Source organism: Pyrgilauda ruficollis, unplaced genomic scaffold (genome assembly GCF_017590135.1).
Source record: "Pyrgilauda ruficollis isolate IOZ18807 unplaced genomic scaffold, ASM1759013v1 scaffold5, whole genome shotgun sequence".
Taxonomy (NCBI): domain Eukaryota; kingdom Metazoa; phylum Chordata; class Aves; order Passeriformes; family Passeridae; genus Pyrgilauda; species Pyrgilauda ruficollis.
Genome location: NW_024526599.1, coordinates 4,838,714 through 4,863,295, shown reverse-complemented (window position 1 = coordinate 4,863,295; position 24,582 = coordinate 4,838,714). Strand labels below are relative to the sequence as shown.

At 43.6% G+C, this 24,582-nt stretch overlaps 2 protein-coding genes across 5 annotated transcripts; both read right to left on the bottom strand.

The window, feature by feature from the left end:
• Positions 1-461: 461 nt before the first annotated feature.
• LOC121360373 (toll-like receptor 2 type-2) lies at positions 462-6,615 on the bottom strand. Its single transcript, XM_041480160.1, has 2 exons — positions 6,328-6,615; positions 462-2,821 (listed from the first exon to the last, which is right to left on the bottom strand). The coding sequence occupies exon 2, from the start codon at positions 2,811-2,813 to the stop codon at positions 462-464; it is 2,352 nt and encodes a 783-aa protein (XP_041336094.1). The 5' UTR covers positions 2,814-2,821; positions 6,328-6,615.
• A 461-nt stretch (positions 6,616-7,076) lies between these two features.
• LOC121360328 (toll-like receptor 2 type-1) lies at positions 7,077-23,753 on the bottom strand. Of its 4 annotated transcripts, XM_041480091.1 has the most exons (6): positions 16,052-16,165; positions 15,425-15,524; positions 15,003-15,286; positions 12,502-12,631; positions 12,278-12,343; positions 7,077-10,439 (listed from the first exon to the last, which is right to left on the bottom strand). In XM_041480091.1, exon 6 carries the CDS (start codon positions 10,433-10,435, stop codon positions 8,054-8,056), a length of 2,382 nt encoding a protein of 793 aa, XP_041336025.1. In that variant the 5' UTR covers positions 10,436-10,439; positions 12,278-12,343; positions 12,502-12,631; positions 15,003-15,286; positions 15,425-15,524; positions 16,052-16,165; the 3' UTR covers positions 7,077-8,053. The 4 variants fall into 4 exon arrangements, with proteins under 4 accessions (XP_041336025.1, XP_041336023.1, XP_041336027.1 ...); XM_041480089.1 differs by lacking the exon at positions 16,052-16,165 and adding an exon at positions 23,557-23,584 and having other exon boundaries at positions 12,278-12,631; XM_041480093.1 differs by lacking the exon at positions 12,502-12,631.
• Positions 23,754-24,582: the final 829 nt, after the last annotated feature.

Below are 24,582 nucleotides of genomic sequence, written 5' to 3'. Positions count from 1 at the left end.
TTATCTTCTCAAGGGTCATGACGTTATATATGGGACATCCTTTTGGTCAGCTGGGATCAGCTGTCCCCACTGTGCCCCCCCCCCCCCCCCCCCNCCCAAATTACGATGCACCCCCTACATGCTCGCTGGCAGGATGGTGTGAGAAACAGAAAACACCTTGATGCTGTACAAACACTGTTGAGCAAGAACTAAAAAGCCACTGTGTTATGGAGACTGTTTTGGGCACAAATACAAACCACAGCACCACAGAGGAGCTATGAAGAAAATTAACTCTCTTCCAGCCCAAACCTGTACAGCTATTCAGAATATTAGCTACAAAAAGTAGTTATTTCATAAGAAGTGTTAGAATTTGCAGTAGCACACCTTTCTGTTCTTAAGATGCAGATAAGTGATGGAACAAACAGGCAAGTGAAGTAAATCCAGAGTAAATTCATTACATATTTATTTCTTAATGTCCCTGTCTAGGACCTTAGAGCTATTTTCAAATTAAACCAAAACACCTGCTGCTGCTCTTCTTCGAGAGGCCACTCCAGGTAGGTCTTTGTGTTCATGATCTTCCGCAGCTTGCAGAACCTCTTGGGAATCGCTTTGCTCTGGATGGGCTCCAGGAGGATGAGAATGGCTGCATCGTTGTTCTCATCAAAGAGGCGGAAATGCGAGAAGTCCAGCTCGTATTTGCACCACTCGCTCTGCACAAAGTGCTCGGACAGCACAAAGAGCGTTTTGCGGCTCTTCTCAATGGAGTCGATGATGTTGTCCACAATCCACTTCCCCGGCACAAAGTCCCGCTTGTGCAGGCAGAGCCGGAAGGGAGGGCAGGCCTGCTCCAGCTCCCGCACCATGGTGTTCTCCACCCAGTCGGAGTCGTTCTCGCTGTAGGAGACAAAAGCGTCGTAGCAGACGTCCTTCGGCGGGGCGCGCTTGGGCTTCCGCTTGGCTTGCAGCCACGCCCACGTCATCCGCAGGTACCACACCATGTGGTACTTGTAGCCGACGGCCACCAGCAGCAGGATGAGCAGGAACACCAGGACGCAGATCAGTGACACCACCAGGGACCCGTGGCACTCCATCAGGGAGAGGTGCACAGAGCCAACCTGCGCCCCTCTCACCGCCAGCGGAGAGTCACACACGTACTTGTCCGGCCACCCCACCAGCACCTGGGCTAGCCCGGCCTCGTGGTGGACGAAGGACAGGAACTCACAGGAGCAGATGAAGTTGTTGTCACTGGCATCCAGCAGCTCCATTCTCCTGAAGGACTCAAACTCCTCCTTGGAGAAACTGTTCAGCTTGTTTCTTCTGACAGACAAGGACACCAAGTTTGGAATGGGTGCGGCTCCCGGCAGGGTCTTCAGCTGGTTCCTTGTGAGGTACAGCTCTTTCAGAAATGGCAGCTGCAGCCCAAACTCCTTCAGGTTGTTTCCACTGACATCCAAAACTTCTAGAGTTTGAGGAATGCAGGCTGTTAATTTAGGAATTTGAGTGCTGGACAGATTTAAATATTTCAGGAGTTTTGGCCATTCACACACATCTGGAATCTCACCAAAATTATTTTGGCTAATGTCTAAAACAATTAGGTTTCCTAGATGAGATAAACTTTTACTTGTCATTTCTAAGTCACTCAGTGAATTCTGACTTAAATTTAGAGTTTGTAGAGATGGCCAAGCACCCTGACAGGCTGAATGTTGCAAACTCAGGTCTCCAAGCAAATTTGCACTAAGGTCAAGATATACTAATGACTGAAGATGTTGGGAAATTCTGCACGGTACCAAAAAAACCTTTGTGTTTTGAACTGTAACCCTTGTAAAAAGAGATAGTAGACCTTCCACAGTCTGAAGATCTGTAAACAAGTAAAATTCTTCTATAGCTAATTTCTTTATTGTCAAAACTCTAAGTGTCTGTGATTTCTTTGCTTGAATTTCCATCTTCCACTGTCCAGTTCCCAAGAGTCTACAGTCTATCAGCTCCAGCTCCACTAACTTTGGCATTTCTTCTAAAATGCTGACAATCTCAGGCACGGTAATATCTGTTAGTAAAGTCTGTCTAAAAGAAATTTTCTTTGCAAAAGATGAAGACATGACTCTCAATTCTTGCATTTCTGAAGCAATACTGAACGCTATTCCTCTCACTTCCAGCCAAGCAACAGTGTGCAGAAGGTCCCTAACAATTTCTGATAATGTATTAATACTTCTTATATTTAGGATCATGTGATTTATCTGCTTAATTGATTTCAAACTTCCCTGCTCATACTGACTGAGATTGCTACCATCAATCCACAACTTGTGCAGAAGCTCAATGCCCTCAAAGTTCCCTTGCCTTATCACAGAGAACTGCGCGTTGCCCAGGTGCAGAGAGCTCAGGTTCCTCAGGCTAGAAAAGGGGGAGCTCTGCCCCAGGTCTCTGTAGGAATTGCCTTGAAGATAGAGGTGCTGGAGTGAAAAAAGATGCCCAAACCACACAGGGGACAAGTGAGCCAAGCTGTTATTGGATAAGTCCAAGAGCTCCAGTTTTGCCAGCGACTGAAACGAGTCTTCATCGATGGAGCTGATTTGGTTGGACTGCAGCAGCAGGGTTCTCAGGTTCACTGCCTGCTGCAGGTCCTGGGACTGGATGCGCTTTATCCTGTTGTGGGTCAGGTTTAACACTGTGATTTTGGCTGTGAGCCCAGGGGGAATGAATTCCAAGCCCATGGAGAAGCAGTTGCAAAGCTGACTGGCATCACATGAAGGACAAGCCTGCTTCAGTGCTTGCTGCTTGGAGAGGCTTGCAGCTAAGACCATGTAGATGGCCAACACTTGCCAGGTGTGTGCAGTCATTATATGGCCTAAAATAGGAAACACAGAGCAAATAGAAGATGTGTAGCTTGTTTTGGAGAAGGTACATTTTGGATAAATCTAAAATATAGGTTTTACTGTTCTGTCTTGTTGAAGGCACTGTTAAAATATTTGGTTTTAACACAGTTCAGATTTGAAACAGATTCATTTACTACTCTGATCATCCTCCTGTGTAGAAGGTAGCCTTCATACTTCAATCTCACCTCAGGTCTTTTTCTTCTGAATCTGTGAATATTATTTTGTAAATTCATTTTTTTACCACAGGGAGTTTTTTGTACATGTTTCAAATCCTGGTTACATCAAGAAGAGTCAGCATCTTACAGTATAGTAGCATTCAGATTTAATATTTACTTCAAGCATATGTCAATCTCTATTCTGACAATAGGGAGAAAAGAAATGCATTTGTTTCAGTCCATTTTTCATTTTATCTGCCTTATCCTACTCTGATTTTAAATGTCCTGTGAGCAGGGAAACAAACACTTGCCTGGATGACTCTCATGTTGCCATCAGTCTGATTCTTGCTAAAGAAATTTAAGTAAAACTGACCATTGTTGCCTACTGCCTCAGCTCTTTCTTTTTACTGCCGTATCCTTTTTCTCTGCCAATGCCTTTTTCTGTTTTGGGAACCTGTGGCAGAGAGAAGACCAGGCTGAGTCACAAGGAAGAGCCAGGGGTTCAGATCCAATCAGCTGACTGGACTAGATAGATTTTAGCAGCCCCACAGCCTGTTTCTGGTCTTCTGGACTGAAATGATTCAAGAGAAGGCACACAGATGTGGATCCTGTGTCACTCCACTTTCACAGTTTTCATAATGATGATTTGGTATGGCTTTTTTTTTTACAGAGCTTCCTGCAATAGTCAGCTTGTCTTTACTCCCAACAGGATGCGTTTAGTTCCTCTAGCCTTCTGAGGAGCTGGAAAAAAAATTTTTTAAAGCCTAAGAGAGGTCTTTTCCCTTTAAAATCTTTATTGCATATTGAAATGTAACCTTTCTTGACAAGGATCAAAGAGCATTTTAAAATGTAATTTTCCTCAGCGTGCCACAAAACCCACCTTCCTCAGTAGGTATCTTACTGAGGGCAGAAAGAGCAAGCAATCCCCAAAGAAGCCAATCAATGAGTTCACAAAATCATTGTGGGCTCTCTATCAGGTTAATCAGGTTAGACTGGCTCCTTCAGAACTACTTTCTGCCTCAGTCATCCTGCTGAGATTCTATGCAGAAGATTTACTCTGAATTAATATTCTAATTTGTTTTACAGTAGCTGACCCACATATACAAGTTAATACAGAGAAGTCCCATCCTTCCAGCTGCATTATTTTTAGTCCTAATTGCTTAAAATTATCCAGAAGAGGCAAAATTGACTGAGATGGTTTGAGCATATAGGGAGGGAAGGAAAAGTTGTGGATAACTTTTTCAGTCATTCCACCTCTTCCCACCTGCAGGACTATAAACATTTTGACCCCTTGTGTTACTTTCCTTTTATCTCTGTCTGGCTCTGATGCAGAGCTTTGGATTTTGAAGGACAAGGTTCTCTTCCCTGTCTTTAGATGCCTAAAGCTGAGCTGGTCATCCACCACGTCCTCCAAAGTCAATGGAGAGAAAGAACATCTTTTAGGAGCAATTAACATAGCGTGTCTTGGACACACAGATTAAGATGTGATGACTCCAAGAGAAATTATCCCATTTCCGTAAAATGGGGTATCACAGTTTAGATTCCTAGATATTTGTCCCCATGAATCCCAAACAAAAAAATCATGGTCTGTAGTTAGACTCATCTGCTGTCCAGATGAGGCATTTTGCAGGGCTTTTTGTCTCCCAAGAGTAACGGGATAATGCAGGGCTGTAGGCTAAAGGAGTAAATCCAGGAGTAGCGTGAGTTTCACTAGCAACAGATTTAGGTGGTATTTTTACAGTTGTCATCAAAATACTTTTAGAAAATGAAGCAACCAGGCAACCTGATCAGTCAAAAGCTGTCTATAGGCAGGTTATTTATAGGTGGCAAGCTGGCAGCACACAAGGGAACTGGGCAGGTACTGCACAGGAAACACCAGCAGAGCCTAATGGCTCTCCACCTTACTAGTCTGAAACCATCCAGGTACTGCAGGACTGAACTGCATTTGGTGATTCAGGATGCTGACTTTCCAGGTTTTTTGCTCATCTATAATCTGAACAGACCCTCAGAGGAATTCCGTTCCCACCCTCATTCACTTTTAGCCATTCTCTTCCCCTTCTGATTCCTGCCTAACGATTCTGCTTGAGACCCTGACTTACAAGGTCATTTCAGGCCCCTGCACACACACTCAGACATACAGCCCCACTCCATGATATCACTGCCCTATCAAGAAATCACTTCTCCCTGTTGTGCTGGGAATTAAAAAGCCACAGTAAGAAAATTAAACTGAAATGCAACTAAAAATACATAAACTTGCACAGATGCCCTTATACCATAAGGTACTGTGATGAACCAGGCATTCAAAATGTTTCTGAGTTATGGAAAAAGGGTCCAAGCCATCAGACATGCTCAAACTTATTTTCCCTGGCCCATATGAGAAGTATTTGAGGAAATATGTACGTATTCTTAAACAAAACCATGACTGACAACAGAATGAGGTTCTATAAACACTCACAAATGGGGAAGGTTAATGTAAGATCTAAAATAAAGCATGCCAATGGTGTGCAAATTGATTCTAGCTTGGGGAGCACTACACAGCTACATGTGGGCTGGTAAATTTGAGCAGTGCTATGGAGCCTGCAGAGGGAGAGCCACAGGGTGGTGAAGAGGCCAAACCACAAGCAGACTGGGGAAGGCTGCTGCTCTCCACCTGGCAGTGTGTGGGTTATGCACGTCCTAGTTCTCAGCCCCCAGCACTGCCCTAACAGCACGTCTGCACAGGCACACACCCCCACACACACGGCCATGTCTCTGCTTGTTTCCCACACAGAAGATGTGCAGCAGGTCAGAGTTAGGTGAGGAGGCAGCTGATGTCCCAAGGCCATTGTTCAGTGAGCTCTTTCCTGGTTGAATTCCTGAAAGCAAGGTACCCCACCTTGACTCCCAGCCTTCCCTGGGCAGTTGATCTACACCCAGGTGAGACAACATAGAAATAGGACAAGGCACCCTTCTCCACGGAAACTGTGCAGAAATGGCACAGTCTGACCCAATTTGTCTCTTTTTCATTTGCTGCTTTCCTCTCTCCCGTTTCCCAGAGGACATTGGTCTCATCAGCTTGTCACATCTCCAGCAGAACCTTGCTTTCCCTGCCAGATGCCTGGGATTGCACCTTCCTGCTTTAGTTTTGCTGGCAGCCAGAAATCCCTCCCCACCCCACACTCCTGCTCAGCAGCCCCGAGCACCCTGAATCCCCCTTGCAGAGGAGGACTGGTGGCAGAGATTAGGTTGCCTCTTCTCAGGGCTCCCTGTTTGCTTCTTGCTCTGGCATTGCAACACCATTGTCTTTCCCTGCATGTCCAGCCTTCACCTACCTGAAAACTCACCTGTGTGCCAAAAGGATTCCCAGAGATGTCACCTGCAGCTCCAGTCCCTGCACACCAGTTAACTTAAGTTGTGTTTCGTCTCTCCCTTGCTGATCATTCTTTGCCCAGCTTCCTCTCAGGCTGCTGTTCCGCTTCCACTTCACCTCTCAACCTTGACAATATAAGCAGGGGAATTCCCACCTGGGTGACCTGATTGGCATAAGAGCAGTTACACTATCAGTCCTTTTAACTGTGCCAACATACAAAAGTCTGGGTCTATGGTAAGAGTGTACTGTCTGAAAACTAAGGCTTCTCCCACATCTCTCTTTGACCCTCTCTTTGTAATGACTGGCAAGATTTATTTCCCTTCTTTACCTCTAGGCACACATTTCTCCTAATTTGTTTTATCAGCACAAAGTGTTTGTTCTTGGATCATTCACTCATTACCTACCTGGAGTTCAGCCTTGATTAAACCATGAGCTATACTTCCCCAAGAGAGTGAACAGAAAAATTGCTTCATAGCAGACTTCATAGCCCTGGAGATAACATTGTAACAGGAAAACAGAACTGAAAGTTGTGTTTGCAGGCTCCATCTACAGAAATTATCTCGTGTAGACACATGTACACATACACACATAGGAGTGTGAATAGATACACATTTATAAAAGCACATAGACACACATATATACATGAAGATGTATAAATATAGCAACAGAAAATATAGACAAATTTTGCTGTTTTTCAAATACTTAGTCAGCTCATACACCAAGGCTTTAGTATTTCATCACAAAATAATTGCATGGCTAAAATTTCATCAAGATCTAGACTTTCCTGTACTTAAACTCCAGCAAAACAACCAAAGGGGAACATGAAAATGTTGAGTTAGATAAACCACACCTAACTTAATCCCCTCAGAGACAATTTCAGGTTCCCATAAGAAACTCTAAAACACAAGAAATCCAAGCACTCAGTGTGGGACTGACTACCTTAACGTAAACATCTCTATCTACCTGCTTGTCTAGACTCCCTTTGTTATCAGTGGAGAGCAATATGGTAATTCTAGGAGATACCTCACACTGAAGTAGAGAGATGAACTGCCTCTTATCCCTGTGATTTTCTTCACCAGCTACAAAGGAAGGTAACTAGAGCTGCCAGACTTGCATGGCCCAGTGATTATATAAATATGCTCCACAACGTAGAAGAGCAAAACTTAAAACCGAGGCAGTCTGCAACACCATCTAGCCCACACATTAGAAACACAGTCTCACATCCAAAAATAGGCTTCAGCTATTTCTGCTGGTAGGTAGAAAGGAAAGTGGTGGTGATCATGAAGAGAAAAGAAAGTATTCCCAGGAAGAAATGGACACAGGGAAATATTAATTCAAGCCCATGGCTTTTAATTTCATTTGAAAATTACAATGGCAATGTTAGAGACCAGCTGGGGATAGCGGTAAAAGGAGTAAAATGTACAGAAATACTCCGCGCTCAGCAAAATGTACTTAGAAAAGTATATCAAGTCCAACACAGTTTCCAAATATCATAGTTATTGGCAGGGGCTTTCAAAGACCAAAGCATCAAACCACGGGAAAGCATGAAAAAGGCCTTGGTAAAATTACAATTATCTCTATATAAAAAAAAAGCCAGTTGCAGTTACAAAGAAAAATAAGAAAGAAAAGATTCATAGCAGTAAGAAATAGTGGTATACAGCCTTTTTGTGGAAATACGTTGAAATAGGGGCTGCTGATTTCTATGACTTCAAGGCACCTTTCAAGTTTTCCCAAAACACCTGCTGCTGCTCTTCACCAGCAGGCCACTCCAGGTAGGTCTTTGTGTTCATGATCTTCCGCAGCTTGCAGAACCTCTTGGGAATCGCTTTGCTCTGGATGGGCTCCAGGAGGATGAGAATGGCTGCATCGTTGTTCTCATCAAAGAGGCGGAAATGCGAGAAGTCCAGCTCGTACTTGCACCACTCGCTCTGCACAAAGTGCTCGGACAGCACAAAGAGCGTTTTGCGGCTCTTCTCAATGGAGTCGATGATGTTGTCCACAATCCACTTCCCCGGCACAAAGTCCCGCTTGTGCAGGCAGAGCCGGAAGGGAGGGCAGGCCTGCTCCAGCTCCCGCACCATGGTGTTCTCCACCCAGTCGGAGTCGTTCTCGCTGTAGGAGACAAAAGCGTCGTAGCAGACGTCCTTCGGCGGGGCGCGCTTGGGCTTCCGCTTGGCTTGCAGCCACGCCCACGTCATCCGCAGGTACCACACCATGTGGTACTTGTAGCCGACGGCCACCAGCAGCAGGATGAGCAGGAACACCAGGACGCAGATCAGTGACACCACCAGGGACCCGTGGCACTCCATCAGGGAGAGGTGCACAGAGCCAACCTGCGCCCCTCTCACCGCCAGCGGAGAGTCACACACGTACTTGTCCGGCCACCCCACCAGCACCTGGGCTAGCCCGGCCTCGTGGTGGACGAAGGACAGGAACTCACAGGAGCAGATGAAGTTGTTGTCACTGGCATCCAGCAGCTCCATTCTCCTGAAGGACTCAAACTCCTCCTTGGAGAAACTGTTCAGCTTGTTTCTTCTGACAGACAAGGACACCAAGTTTGGAATGGGTGCGGCTCCCGGCAGGGTCTTCAGCTGGTTCCTTGTGAGGTACAGCTCTTTCAGAAATGGCAGCTGCAGCCCAAACTCCTTCAGGTTGTTTCCACTGACATCCAAAACTTCTAGCGTTCGAGGAATGCAGGCCGTTAATTTAGGAATTTGAGTGCTAGACAGATTTAAATATTTCAGGAGTTTTGGCCATTCACATGCATCTGGAATCTCCCCAAAATTATTTTGGCTAATGTCAAGATTATTTAATTTGGGCAGACGAGATGTATACTCTGCAGTCAGTTCCAGAGATTTTAGAGAGTTCTGACTTAGATTTAAAGTTTGCAATGAAGGCCAGGAACGTTCACAGATTGTCTCATTTAAACGCTTATTTACAAGCAAATTATCATGAAAGTCCAGATACAGAAGTGATGAAAAATGTCTTGCAAGTTTGCATGGTACCATGAAAACATTAGAGCTTGCGATAGTGAGTCTTTTTAGTTTGTTTATTTGTGACTCCATACCTTCCAGGTCAAAAAACAAATGAAAATTCTGAATCATTACCCTTATTATTGTTACTGTTTCAACAAAACTTTGCCCACTCCTTGCAATTTCTTTAGTGTTCCATCTTCCCTTCCCCTCAAGCACACAATTGATTGCCTCTAACTCTTTTAAAGACGTGATTTCCTTCAGTGACACTATTGTTCTGCTAATGGTTTGATCTGTGACGAAAGCTTCTTTAAAGGTAAGTTTTTGCATCCTAAAAGGATGTGTAGAATTCTGCACCAAACTTTTTTTTTCAACCGGTAATTTGATTTCTGTCACTTCCAGCCAAGTGACAGAGTTCACAAGATCCCTAACAATTTCTGAGAATATATTACTATTTCTTAGGTTTATGATCATGTGATTTATCTGCTTAATTGATTTCAAACTTCCCTGCTCATACTGACTGAGATTGCTACCGTCAATCCACAACTTGTGCAGAAGCTCAATGCCCTCAAAGTTCCCTTGCCTTATCACAGAGAACTGCGCGTTGCCCAGGTGCAGAGAGCTCAGGTTCCTCAGGCTAGAAAAGGGGGAGCTCTGCCCCAGGTCTCTGTAGGAATTGCCTTGAAGATAGAGGTGCTGGAGTGAAAAAAGATGCCCAAACCACACAGGGGACAAGTGAGTCAAGCTGTTATTGGATAAGTCCAAGAGCTCCAGTTTTGCCAGCGACTGAAACGAGTCTTCATCGATGGAGCTGATTTGGTTGGACTGCAGCAGCAGGGTTCTCAGGTTCACTGCCTGCTGCAGGTCCTGGGACTGGATGCGCTTTATCCTGTTGTGGGTCAGGTTTAACACTGTGATTTTGGCTGTGAGCCCAGGGGGAATGAATTCCAAGCCCATGGAGAAGCAGTTGCAAAGCTGACTGGCATCACATGAAGGACAAGCCTGCTTCAGTGCTTGCTGCTTGGAGAGGCTTGCAGCTAAGACCATGCAGATGGCCAAGACTTGCCAAGTGTTTGTAGTTCTTGATTTGTGTTTTGCTTGGATGGACATTTTACTGTAGGAAACAGAAAAAAGAGAAAGTAGGGTCAAATTTTAATTTCGAACAGCCCTGAAAACTCTTGAAATCCTGCACCTTTTTTTTAGTAATCTCAGATTAATTTTTTTTTTTAATGTTATTGTGTGATGTGAGTCTTCCTCTCCTACTTGACCTTCTCAGCCCTGCAACCACAGTGTGTTGCTCATCCCTGGAGTACAGCCATATCACTTGTCAAGAGCCATATCTTAGTATACCAATCTTAGTATACTGCTTTTCTATAGGCATATCTGAGAGCTATGGCTCTCACCTCTTTCATCTCTCACATTATGCTCCCTTTCAGCAAAGAAGCTGCAGCTGGAAGTTTCAGCTCCAAATAGGGGAAGATGGTTAGATCATCAATTATCTGAATGAGGGGATGATCAATAATCTGAATGAGTGCACACTCAGTTTGCAGACAACACCAAGTTGGGTGGGAGTGTAGATCCATTGTAGGGTAATCCCTGTAGAGGGATCTGGATTGGATGGATCCATGCCATGAGGCCAATTATATGAGACTCAACAGAATGAAGTGCCATGTGCTGCACTTGGGTCACAACAACCCCACGCTAAATGCTGGGGTCAGAGTGGCTGGGAAGCTGCCCAGCAGAAAAGGATCTGGAGGCACTGGTCAACAGGCAGCTGAATATGATCCAGTATATGTCCAGGTGGCCAAGAAGGCCAATGGCATCCTGGCCTGTATCAGGAACAGTGTGACTAACAGGACCAGGGCAGTGACTGTCCCCATGTACTTGGCACTGGTGAAGTCACACCTCAAATCCTGTGTTCAGTTTTGGGCCTCTCACTTCAAGAAGGACATTGAGGTACTGTGCAGAGCAGAGCAACTGAGCTGGGGAAGAATCTAGACTGTAAGTCTTAAGAGAACCAGCTGTGGGAGCTATAGTTGTTTAGCCTGGAGAAAAAGGAGGCTCAGAGAGGGCTTTATCACTCTCTACAACTGCCTGAAATGAGTCTGTAGTCAGTGGGGGTCAGTGTAGTGAGTGGGGGTTAGTCTCTCCTCCCAGGTAACAAGCAATAGGAAAAGAAGAAACAGCTTCAAGTAGCACCAAGGGAAGTTTAGACTGGATATTAGGAAAAAAAAAAAATCACAGAAAGGGTGGTCAAGCACTGGCACAGACTGCCCAGGGAAGTGGTGGAGTCACTGTCCCTGGAGGTATCTAAGAGACATGCAGACATGGTGCTTAGAGACATAGTTTAATGGTAGGCTTGGCAGTATTTTATTAATGGTTTGACTCTTAAGGGTCTTAAGGATCATTTTAAACCAAAGTGATTTTGTCATTCCATGATTGCAAATGCTTGCTTCTGTATGGCTACATGGCAGGCAGAAGCCCAAACAGAGCCTGTTCTCCCTCTCAGCCCTTCCAGTGGGCTGAGGTTTCCAACACCACAAACTTTCCCGGAAGAGATCTGGGGAAAGATCTGGAAGATTTAGACTCCCCTGCATGGAGTCTAACCAGCCTTAGGACTTCTAAAAGCAGAGCTCTTGCCACACCCTTTTGCACACTGTGTAAGCAAGTCACATTCTTTACTGGAAAGGCAGAACAACCTGATATGAAATGAAGCCTATCAGACTTTTCTGTAAAACACCAGTAATAGATGGGATATGGATGTTACTATCACCCTATAAACAAATAAACAATGGATGTAATTAGAACAATACTGATTTTAAAGTAAAGAAGGGCTGTGTTTCCTGCCAGAAGTGCCAAAGAACACTTCACCAAGTCTGAACCGCAAACAGTTCCAGTAGTGCAGATGAACACTACCCATAAACCCTGAATAAGCAGAGGTTAAGTACTTACCTTGTCTACTGCATGCTGTGTTTCAGTCTCCTCGTGTGCTGGTCAAGGCATCTGAATGCCTCATACCTGCAAACACAACAAAAGCTGGAAACTTTTGGCAGGTCTGATGAGGTGACAGTCCAAAGTGAGAAAATACTTCAGCCTCAAAATATAGTTCTCTTCAAACAAAACTTCATGCTCCCAGTTTCCCAGTGTCCTTTAACTACGCAGCCAGTGAATCATACCAGTTTGCATCTCTTCTCTCTAGTGGTGGTTCCCCTGAGGAATCCATGGCTTCTGAAGAGTCCAGGATGTCCAGCACATATGGCTCACCCTTCAAACTCACATTTTAATCAATTCTACCATTGCTGCTGACTGGGGACACAAAAAATGAGAACAGATTGTAGTTGAATGCTCTTCTTTGAAAGATAAAATTTAGTGAGAGTCTCTTCTTTTTGTCAGTCAATTCCCATTGGCTGATGCAACCATTTTGCGCAAGTCATTCTTTCACAATCACTTCCTCCACTATTAAGTGCAGAAATAGTTCCCAGGCAGAACTGCATTAACCTCCCTGTATCTCTACTTTCAACACTTTTTGCCTGGTAGGCACTGGGGGTTGTTCACTGTGCTGAGAAACAACATCTCAGTACAACCAACTTATGTGAGTTCTGTAAAATATTATCAATATATAGATTGATGCATGTATTAAATGTTGAAGTCAAATTGTTCAGTCAAGGAGAGTACTATAGAAATACTCAGCATCCTTTAATTTCCAAGGGCATTACAGTCATCTGTTGTCAACAGAAAATTAATAAGAACAGGAACGATATTCTCTCTGAAGGACAAGACACAGTCTGAAGCGAAGTATCTTTCTGTAAACATCAAAGGCAATTTTGAGAGAGGAGGTTTGATGGCATTCATTTTAACCTGACTGAAGTAATACATGGTTGGTCAAATAGCCAAGTATGCCCTTTGCATAAAGGGGCAGGGAGTCATCCTACCAGCTCTGAAAGGCAAGTCCATTAAATTCAAACACTAACATTCCTATTGCAGTTACCATTTCTTTCTTGTGTTCAGAAATTGTCACATTTTGCTGTCCTCTTGCATCAAGAAGTACCTGCCTGAGAGCAGACAGATGGACTGATTCCTGCCACTTGTCAGAGGGCCCACAGCAGCATCTGTGTGATCAAGGGTGGCAAAGCATACAGAGAGCCCAAATGCACCTCATAGCAACCTTCAGTCCCACTGCACTGACATTGGCATTGCACATTAGTTTAAGAGAAAAAGAAATTGGAAGGCTGAGATACCCTTGTGTTTTCTGTCTACTACAGAGGACAGCTGATAAGCATAACACTGTAAAATAGAGGCAAAGCAGCTGTGGGGAAGAGAGGAGAAGGGAAATAGTCTTTTAGTGAAAGATGTCATCAACTTCCCCAAAGCCACCTCTTCCTTCTAGAAGCTGGAATGGTTCTTGCTCTTCAATAGGGAAGACTTCTGTTTTCAAAATATTAACTCTGGGTTCAATGAGACTTGTTACTGTATTTTTTTGTCTTCAGAATTGCACCTCTCTGATACAGTAAAAAATTTTAGTTAATTTGAGAAGAGTTTTGGAGAAAAAGACCATGTACATAATTCAGTGTGAAATGGGCATACTCTTCTATCTGTTACAGCTTCATCACCACACATTTGTGGAGAATTGAGGTACACACCAACTGTTTTTTCAGAAGCCACTTTCTCCTAACATCCAGGCTCAGCCACAGATGGATCTCCTATGGGCCAGGTTAAAGAGAGGACTGGTGTGACTATGCCACAGTTCACATACCAAGCAGTCCATTTCAGCAAGCTGCTTAAAATGCCAAGAAATGTGGGCAATTGTCAGGGTTTATCACTTTATCCTGACTCAGGAAGGTTTGAGGATGTGCAAAAATGCTCTCCACAAGCTGCCCCACACACAAAGTACCAGCCACCTGCCTCCCAGAGCATTAGCTTTCAAACTGAGGTGCAGCATGGCTCAAAACAAATTCTTTTGAAATCAAAGACTCTAAAGTAGGAGAAAGCTGTTCTCTTTTAAGATGAGAATACTCTTCAACTGCTTTTCCTCCAGAGTAATGCATGTTTAGCACTGAACAAAGATGCACCTTGTAGGTGCTTTCTCTCCTCTTCCAAGTTTAAGCTAGGATTAACCTTCCTCTTTAATACTGTTTAAAACAAATTGCATGCCTCCACCTACACTACGTTTTCCTAAGAGAAGCACATGGCTCTGCAACAAAGCTGTGCTTTTGCAACTGCAGATGTTCCAAGCAGAGACATCGCACAAGCCTTTACCAGAAGTAGATGGGAGTAAGACAGAGATGTGGTAATTATTTTTGAAGCTGTATAGCTTTAAATGTTCCCTTTTATCCAACAGCAGCACCAGCAGTACTCAAACTGGGCATGATGCACTCTTTAAGCACTTCCTGTTCCCAGTCTCACACGGAAGGATCCTGCATTCCCCTGCCCCCTTCCTCTCTTTCCTTCTCTATGTCAGTGTCCACACTGAGAGCTGCCTGTTGCTTTTCTGCTGAGAAAGGACAAGTGAGCAGTGCAGAAGGGACCTAACCCAGGTCCTAGATCCCTGGCTCAAAGAAAAAGCAGAAGCAGTAGAAAAGAGAGGGAGGAATGGAACTATTGACCAGCCTGTGATGCAAGCAGAAAGCACACTTTCCAAATCTTTGTAAACAGCACAAAACTGCTTCCTCATACTTACCACTGGTAACCAGGATGTGCCAGTATGTCAGCTTGGCTGCAGCAGTGTCAGGCAGGCTGAACCTGGGATGCTCTTACCCTAAATACCCCCAGAAAAGGATGACAAGGAAAAGCCAAAAGTCAAATCTGTCCTTGCAGTCTTTGGAGCAGGAGGTGTAATATTCACGTAATTGAAAGCAGAATGGCTTGGCATCCTTTCATGGTCCTGGGAATAGATTCTTTGCGTGCACTGCTGCTGCCTGTGCTTTAATCTGTCTTGCAGAGCTTCAGGTATTCATCTTCAAGCTACAACAAAAAGGTACATGATAACGAAAAGTAAACCATTTTAACTTTGCTGTGTTCCTCTCAGATCTACCCTGCTAGCTGCTCAATCCCCTGGTTAGATCTTCAGACTGGAAGTTTAAATGCAAAGGACCCAATTACCTTTTTTTTTCTTCTGGGCAATCCTTATCCTGCAGTCGTGGCAGAGCATGATAGTGATATAACTGGTTAGTCATTCAGCAGCCAGCCTACAGCACTGCCTCTGCCAAGGAAGCAGAGTTGTGGATTTATTTTTGTCATATCCTTCCTGAAAGCTTTCAGTCAGAAAAACACAACACTGATTTTCTACCTTAACTGAGGAGCATCTTGCAGGAAAGTTTGCATGCTAAGACACCAAAGCTTATCTTAATGATATGGAAAGTTTCATTTTTCTAGAGTAGTTGTAACAGCATGACTCAACAAGAGAAAACATGTAATTTCTGCCAAAACATTTCTGGTGAGTTCTTGACTCCCAAAGTTCTTGACTCCCAAGGAAACAGCCTACACGCAAGGCAAAGCTGGACAACATAGTTCCTTTCTTACCTTGCCCTTTAGGTACAGTGAAAAAACTTGTTTCTTTCAGGAATACTAGGATATACAGTATCCTAGTATACATCTTTTCCAGTAATACACACTGGAAAAAAAGGCAAGTTCTGACATCCTATTCTGAAGATCACTGTGACACACACAAAATCCTGTTATCACCACACAGATTTGTTACTCTAAGATGAGAGCTCTGAGACAACTCACATGGTACTTGGAACTCAGAGTTCATCCCAAATGTACTTGGGCAGGTAGGCTCCCAGCTTGCTGCTGCTGGGGATCCATCCCCTAAAAACAGACATAATCTGGAAATAATATTTTCTGCAATTTTCATCATGTCAATTGGTACAACATTATCAATGTACAAAACTGTTTCTTAAGTTTTTTTAGAGGTCTTCAGGAAATACTTCCGTGCAGCTTTCTCAAGTACCACTCACACAGTGTTTTGAACTGACTTTTTTCTTTGCTCTACATCTATCTCGCTCTTTTGTGTTGTTCAGTTTGCTTTGCTGTATTCTAGGCTGTTTGACCTAGCGGTCATCTAATATGGGCTGCCCAGAATGGTATTTGGACACCTAAGCCATATTTCTAGTTTTTAAAAGAGGTGCCATTCCTGTTTCCAAACAAAGATTTTGCAGGATTTTGGACAGAGCCACAAACATTTATGGCTATGAGCTGCCAGCACAGGCTGCAATACTAGGGGGGCAGGGTTGGGAAGAGAGAGGAATGGGATCTCTTACGCTCACTGTTTGGACAGCTTCTGCTTCATTTCATCTCACCAGGAGAGAAAATACCCTGTCACAGCCCACCGGGTGCAAGTCTTCACTGGCAGGCTGTTGTGAGGAAGTTAGGGTTTAACATCCTGGCACCGGAATTTCCCATAAGGAGGAAAAAAGCTTTGCTCAGCTCCAACTGAAAGCTCCTTCGAGAGAGGCTGGGCAAAGGGACATTCATGTTGGTGCATTCCAGTGTGGGAAGGTCCAGCAAACCTAGTCTTGCTTCATTCAGAGGAATGCACGGACATATTTTGTGCTTATGCCTAACTAATGCTAATAGGCAGAAAAAAGCCTTTTCTTTTTCCTGTTTTATTTTGGGATTTTTGTTTCTTGGAGTTTTTTTTAATGGAAGGGAAACATTTCTGGGAATGGGACCAAGTCATTGCAGAACCAGTTAGAGTTTGTTTCCTGTATGGAGGTGGAAAGCACTTTGCTGGGATGCAGAGATACATATTTAACTGCTTGTTATACAATAGAAAAAAAATTTGTGTTTAACAGTTGGGCAAGAATCTGAGCAGGAAATGAAGCAGATCATTATCATGTACCATAAAAATATCAAGATTTTTGTATTTGTTCCAAAAAAGATAATGCCAGGATGTATTCTGCACAGGTAGTTCAGGCTTTGCATTCAGCTGCTGACTCCCACTGTATGTGATGCCATGAACTATTATACACATGACAATGGATTTCAGAAAGAGAAAACTAGGCAATTCCAAATCTTTTTTTCTCAGCTTTTCAAGACATTCAGAAGTTCTTTCTTCAGTGTATCTACTTTTCTGGATTTATAGCCCATCAGTACGCCACATTTCTTAAAAATACGAAAATATCTAAGGTACTACTTCCTAGGGTTTTTCACTCACTGGAAAAACAACATGTTTTGTGAGTCTCTTGCAGGGATTGTTTCTATTGCTTCTTTTGCAATTGTATAATTTTTAAACTTTTTAGAAGTTTGACTTCAACCGAGTTGTAAACACGCATGAAAGCATAATTTTTACTGAAAATGAAAAGCCTGATCATAAAAAGATGTCAGCAAGTATTTTAAATGTGTGTGTGGTTTCTGATAGGGCCACCAAACCATCTTCAAATAATAAGTTATTTCCAATATTGGACCATTCTCTGGCTTTCTGAATTTGAACATGATTGAAAGCAGACAGTCCAAGCTGATTTTCAAGCACACCCTTAGCTATTTTAATCATTCCTCCTAAATTATCCTCAGATTGCATTTCTTGCTCTCCTGTAAGTTTTCTTGACTGTAACAGTACCAGCTTAGTAATGACAGATTCAGAAAAGACCATGTAACTTGTGCCTGTGCTGCCAGATGCCTTTTTGTCTTTATTACAGTATCTACAGAAAGAAACACACACCATACCAGACGATCAACCTCAAATCCAAGGCGTTTTCTACTGCTGTGAAATACCTATATTTACAAACTTCGAGCTGAATGTCTCTCTAACATCCCAAGTAAGTTACAGGGATGTGCCAGGAAGTAAGTGGCAGTGCTGTGGCAATGCGAGTGAGGGTTGTAGCAATGCCAAAAAGACTTGTGTATATTTCAATAAGTATGGAGAGCATAGTAACTCATGCTTTCAAGTAATTTGCTCTGCATTTCACAGCTTTTGGACAGAAGAGCTGTCAAAGGAAGAGGAATCAGAGAAAATATAGGCAAAAAACCAGCAAACAACAACCAAATTCCATCTCCATAGCTGAAACTACATAGCTCTGAAGCTAGATCTCCATAGCTACAAACTACAGGACCAGGATAAGCTGAGAGATAGCCACAAGGTAACAGAATTTGTCTACCTTACATCTACTTTACCATGGGAAAAAACCTCAAATTAGATGCGCTCTCCTACCTTGTATCAATTCTGATTCTAGTCCTTCAACGCTTAACTCACCATGAAGTTTGCACCTGTGGGCACAAGAACATCTTTGTTTCTTTGGGTCTTATTATCCAATGTCTGCCCAACAGACTGGCCACCTGGTTTGTTTTCAGCTTATAACTTACACTAGTGTCAGCATAAATATTCTTTTCTATTTATAGAAATTATGTTACAATTACACTTCTTTCATGTGCTATTTTTATGACATCATTTAAAATTAATTTCCTGAATGTTCCATGATTAATAGTGTCAACAAATTTCTCCAAAATCTGTTCTTTGGAGTACTTTATTTCTCTGGGGTTCATTCCTTGAACTCTTTGTTCCCAGCTCACATCTGGGACTGAAAGGCCAGGCAGAACATACTGAGATGTACAACCCTCTGTTGAGAGGCATCTTTCTTGGTGATCTCTCTGGTGCCTCCATGTTTGCCTCTGACAGTGTCCTGTCTGATATTTGCAAGGCCTTCCAGCTGAACAGAATTTTTCAAAAGTCACTAACAAAAATTCAACAAGTAATGGGAGAAGGGATGGATAAAGTAAAGGCTGGCTGGACTCTTCTCCCCTACTGTTCAGTGGTCTAAATTTTTCTGTAAAAATAGTATTTCTCATACTTCTCATGATAAAGCACAGCCTGTGAATGAGTTTGGCTTGTTCCCTGTTTCTGCAGGTGGAGAAATCCTGCCTCCAGGCTGGGCAGCCCTTTCCTTTTCAGGGGGAGCTCAGCAAGGAGCTGGCAAGCTGGTTTGCTGGACAAGAAATCTGTGAGCTCATTACTTCTCGCTGAGTAACAAGACAACATTGATACCAGAAACTCAGTCAGGGTGAGTCAGGTCTGCAACGGGATTAAGGGAGAAGGGAATGTTTCCATCCGTTCTGGCTCCTCATGTTGAAACAGTCAAATCTGTGAAGGACCTGCTTTGTGCTCCCCTCTGCTTTTTACTCTTTGCAGGAAGGCTCCAAATATATGCCCCATCCCCCCAGGAATGCTACCAATCATAAAATAATCCCTCTCCAATTGCTCTCCCTAAATCTGCTGGCACAATGACGACTGCACACTCCGCCAGAGTTAACAAGCAGGCACATTAATCCCCCCTCTTGCTAGAGAGTCTTTCCAGACCTGCCTCAGCTTTCTGTCAGTGGCTGTGCATGGAGGCAGGCTTGTTCCAGGATGATTCCTTGCAGGCATACTTGCAGGAGAATGCCAAGTGTGCACCTAATCTGAAATGACTGAAGCCCTTGGAGGCATGGCACCAGCTGTGCCGTGCGGCTGGCTCTTCCATTTGCAATTTTTCATTCCTGTGGTTTACTTTGGCTGCTTGTCTTTGGTAAACATTTTACAACACTGAAACCAGGAAATACCCAAAATAAACAAAGAAATGGACAACGATTAATAGACCTTGCTTTGTCTTTCCAAGGATCTGCCTTACTCAGGCCAAATTCTTGCCATCCAAACAGGAGTAAAACCTTCCTGGGAACCTATCAGGAGTGAAGGATACCTCTAGCAGGAAAGAAGGAAGGAAGGAAGGGATGGGGAAGCTGCTGGTCTTGTGGAACTACACTAGGGCTGGCTCAGCAAGCCTTTGGAAATCACAGGCAGAACAAGAGCCTCACCCAGTTGCCCTGGAGGCATGGGGAAGTGGGAAGCTCACCGCGGTGCTTCAGAGCTGGTTTGTCCTAAAATGCTTGCACTTCTCACTGCAGAGTTCAGCCAGGGGTTTTCCTTCTCTCCAACCTTTGCTTTTTCCTATGACTTGTGGTGTGCAAGAAAACAACCTTATAGATAAAGCCACACCTTTAGCAGTGCAGGTACTCTGCAATTAGATGAACTCTTAATGCATTTTAAAGGGAAAATCAGACAGTGAACGTACTGAGGCACTGCAGGGCCGCCTGTCTGGGAGTGGGGCATGCTTGTTCCATCTCTTCCAGGGTAGAAAGTCAGAAGGGCAACAAGATCCTCTAATTCCCTTTCCCACCAGTGGGGAAGCAGCTGAGAGCTGGGTCCCTACAATTGCACACATCCAATCTACCCTATACATTTGCAGGTAGCAGAACAAGACTGCTCCTGCACACAGAGGGACTGGCTTTGCCTGGCTCTGGGAAGCTGTGACCTTCTGTTCAAGAGGCCTGTGGCAGGAGGAAATCAGCAAGACAAGCTGTCATCACTGCTCCTTTTCCTGCAAAAAGCAGGACAATAAGGAAATTCAGGGAAGATACACCATGAGTGCTCCAGTTCCATAGCAGAGAGAGGGAATTTTTTTTTTTTAATGGGCTCCCTAAATCTCTGTAAATGCTGATACAGCTGAGACACAGAACAAAAGGAGGTGCTTCTTCTGGACAAGCTTTCTGAAGGAGCCAGGTGATTAGGAACGCATACTCAGAAGCAGACACAGAAATCCAACAGGAATCATGGTATCCAAACTCCAGGGTGTCCAGATACCAGTATCAGTTGAAGATGGGACATCCAAGAACTAAATGCTAAATGCTTATGTGTCCAAAGAGGCAGCAGGATCTCAAATTTTGACCAAGTCTCTGTCTTGCTTGTGGTAGGACTGTTTTCTAATTTTTAAAGCTCTACACAAATATCACTAACTGTGACTTGCTAATATCTACTATAAGCTACACCTACCTAGCAAAAGAGAGCTGACATTCTTTCCTTCGCTTTTTGTTTCAGGAGATACATGAAGTCTAATGGGTAAGATGAAATTCAAGGAAAAAAAAAATCCCTGCTACAGGCTTTTTGCACAATTTTTGGAAGTGACATTGACATTCAGCTTCATATATAGAGCTTCTAGAAACTCAACTCCAGGCTGTTTTTGATGGGGAATGCAGGGGAAGGGTACCATTACCATATCCAGAGATTTCTCAAGTGTGCTTATATTTCCATCTCCACTGCCAAAAATACACTTTTCAATCAAGCTAAGTAAAAGGTTAGACTTTTTAAAAACAACCATTCACATAACACACAAACCAGGGAAACAAAAGAGAAGCCTATGTCCTGAGAAGGCAAGTTTCAGTAAGGTAAAAGGGGCCAAGAGTCCTGGCACACACTGCAGCATTTCCCTCCCCTGGCACAGGGTTTGGCTCTCAGAGCAGAGCAGCAAGGCACCAGAGAGAGACAGACTGTAAACCAGTGAGCAGTGTTTGCACAGAAAGCAGAAGCAGCTGTTGTGCAGACAAACTAATCAAAGTCAGCATCTTGCACAAGGGCAAGCATTAGCTCAACTGTAACTCCACACAGTGTGGATTCCAAAAGGTTTATTCCAGCTTGTGACAAATGACCTCCTCTGCCATCAGAATAAATTATACAACTGGAAAACAGTTTTCAGAATAAACTGTACAGCTGAGGCTAGTTTTTGGAGTTTGCAACAGCTGGCACACAGCATTTCCACCTGCTGCTAGGCACTGCTGCAGTTCCCGTGGGTTCAGTCATCTTACTCATGATACATACAACCTGTGTGAGAGACTGTGCTGCAGTGCAGAGCCTGCTTGTGCAAATCTGTGTTGGGCATGCTATGGTCTGTCTTCTGCCTGTATTTTTCTAGGAATTAATACAGATACTCATGAGTAAGCAGACTGATCTAAACAGCAGTAGATGCTGACATACTCAGACACTTAAGGAGGCCTGGGAGGCTCCAGAGGCTTCCTACTCCTTCCTTTCAGGAAATGCTTCCTTACCAGGCTCTCTCTCAGATCCCAGACTTGCAGACCTGTCTTAATACCTGCAGCATGTTTGAGGCAACACTGGGTCCACAATAGTAGTAATAAAAATTAAAAAAAAAACAAACAAAAAAAACCAAAAAAACAAACAAAAAAAAAACAACAACAAAAAAAAAAAAAAAAAAAAAAAAAACAAACAAACAAACAAAAAAACAAACAAACAAAAAAAAAACAAAAAAGAAAACAAAAAAACCCCAAAAGACAAAACCAAACACAAAACAAAAAAAAAAAAACAAAAACCCAAACCAAAAAAAAAAAAAAAAAACCAAAAAAACAAACAAACAAACAACAACAACAAAAAAAAAAAAACACAAAAAAAACCACCAAAAACCAACCAGAGCAGTCATTAGGCATTATTCACTGCAGGAGTACAGGGGGGAATTTGAAATTGGCAAGTCAGTCCCATTACTGTAAGGATTCATTCAGTCTGTCATCTATTGGAACACATGGCTGTGTATGCCTGGCAAGTGCTTTAAAGTTGTTATTTTGATCTTTGCTAAGATAAAACTTTTTGTAATATTTTGTAGGCATTTGAGAACGGCAGTTACTGGACTAGTTAAAAACCACTTCACCACTTGGAATTGATGCCATCTGTTTCCTATTCTTATTCATAGAAATCAATACTTATTTTTTTGAGGACTTCTCTAACAAACTCTCTATATGAAATATGAGTAATGCTCTAGCCAAGACAGCTGAACTTCTGCTTGACAGGTTCACTGACGGGGCTGTTCAATTGATATAGGTCTACTCAGACAAGAAGAAGCAAGGAGAAGGACAGAACAAAGGCCATGTCCTTTAACTCATCCCTGAGATCAGCTCTTCAGAAAGAATAATACTGTCTTGGTTAGATTTCAGGTTTGTCTATTACAGGAAATGGCACATGAGGTTCTTGCAACCAAAATCAAACCTGCAGTTTACTGAGCACCAGTCATGTTAGCCATTCTGGAAGATGCACCCAGGCTTACATTTTACTAAGGAAACTAATAAAAAAAAAATAAAATTCATATTCACTTAAGGATTGTGAAGCATTTGTATAAGCCATTATTTCGTCCTCAACTAACTGTAATTTATCTTTACTTAAACAGTATTGTTATTAAAAACCTTTCAAGTAAATAGAAAGATTACTTTCTTAAAACAAATCCAAACAAACCCTCCACCACACATATGCAGGTCATCTATAAAAGGCACAAAAGTATCTCTCCTTAATGCTATTGTGAATTGAGGGCAATCACAAGTTGCACATAGCTGTAGGATATCAAACTGGATCATGAAGTTCAGCTACAACAAGAGAAACTCACAATCTTCCCTGTGAACTTCACTCAGAAGGCAGAAGTACTTACAGACAGGAAAAGTTTGTGTCACTGTGAGCTTAGCCGGCTGTCCACCCCAGGGCATTTCCATCAGGTCTTTGTGTCCCAGGTTTCTACTCACCATCAGGAGCATCCCACCCTGCAAGCCACGGATGGCTCAGGCCGGGCCATGCTGAGCTGCGATGTTCCAGACTGCAATCAAAAGCAAAAGTAAAGCCTGCAAGCTGGGAGAGGGAGACCAGCTGCACTTGGTGTGATGTGTGAGTGGTGAAAGTGATAGCAAAGTGTCAGGAGAAAATTGCTCAACCACATCGGTGCTCACCAGAGGGCTGGTGTGGGAAAATTAGACAGCTGAACCTTGATTACGCAAAAGACACCTATGGTCTGACTTCTAGCAGCCCTGGAAAGTGCAGTGCATGCCAAGGACATACAGATGGGAAAAACTGAAACTTGGTATGCTAAGTCATTTGGCAAATGCATGAACTGTACACAGTGCTACCAGGGAGAGCCTGAAATCAAACACAGCGAATGTCCCATGTCCTTAGCCAACAGGAGGGACTGGAAGGTGCCTAATTGAAGGCTAATAACCAAACGAGGAAGACAATCTGGGATTAAACAGAGGCTTTTACCAACAGAAGTAGGGCTGGCATCTCCTCTGGTTAACAGCTGCTTGCTTGTGTGCAGAGGGACTGATCAACCTGCAGGCAGCTCTGGAAAGAGCTGACCAATACGAAACTGCCACTGAGCTCCAGAAGCCGTTCACACCACAGACTGCAGCTCGCGTGACTGAGAAGTGTGGGGGAAGTTGAGGAGGAGCAAGGGCTTCCCGCTCTGGTTTGGAAACAGGGCACCAATGAGGTCATTTTCCATTCCCTCACAAGTGCCATGAGCCCTGTCCAGGAGGTACCTGTGCCATCGTGAGAGGGGCTGCAGGCAGAATGAGGCAGCCTGCCTGCAAGCAGCTGGAGGAACACTGCTGGAATGCTGCCCTTCTCATACGAATGCAGCTGATAAGAGAGCAATAAGCTCCACTGTCTCACAGGTCTGAGGAGAGTG

Excerpts from the sequence above, each read along its gene's own strand:
- LOC121360373 (XM_041480160.1), bottom strand. The coding sequence starts at position 2,813 with ATGACTGCACACACCTGGCAAGTGTTGGCCATCTACATGGTCTTAGCT.
- LOC121360328 (XM_041480090.1), bottom strand. The coding sequence starts at position 10,435 with ATGTCCATCCAAGCAAAACACAAATCAAGAACTACAAACACTTGGCAA.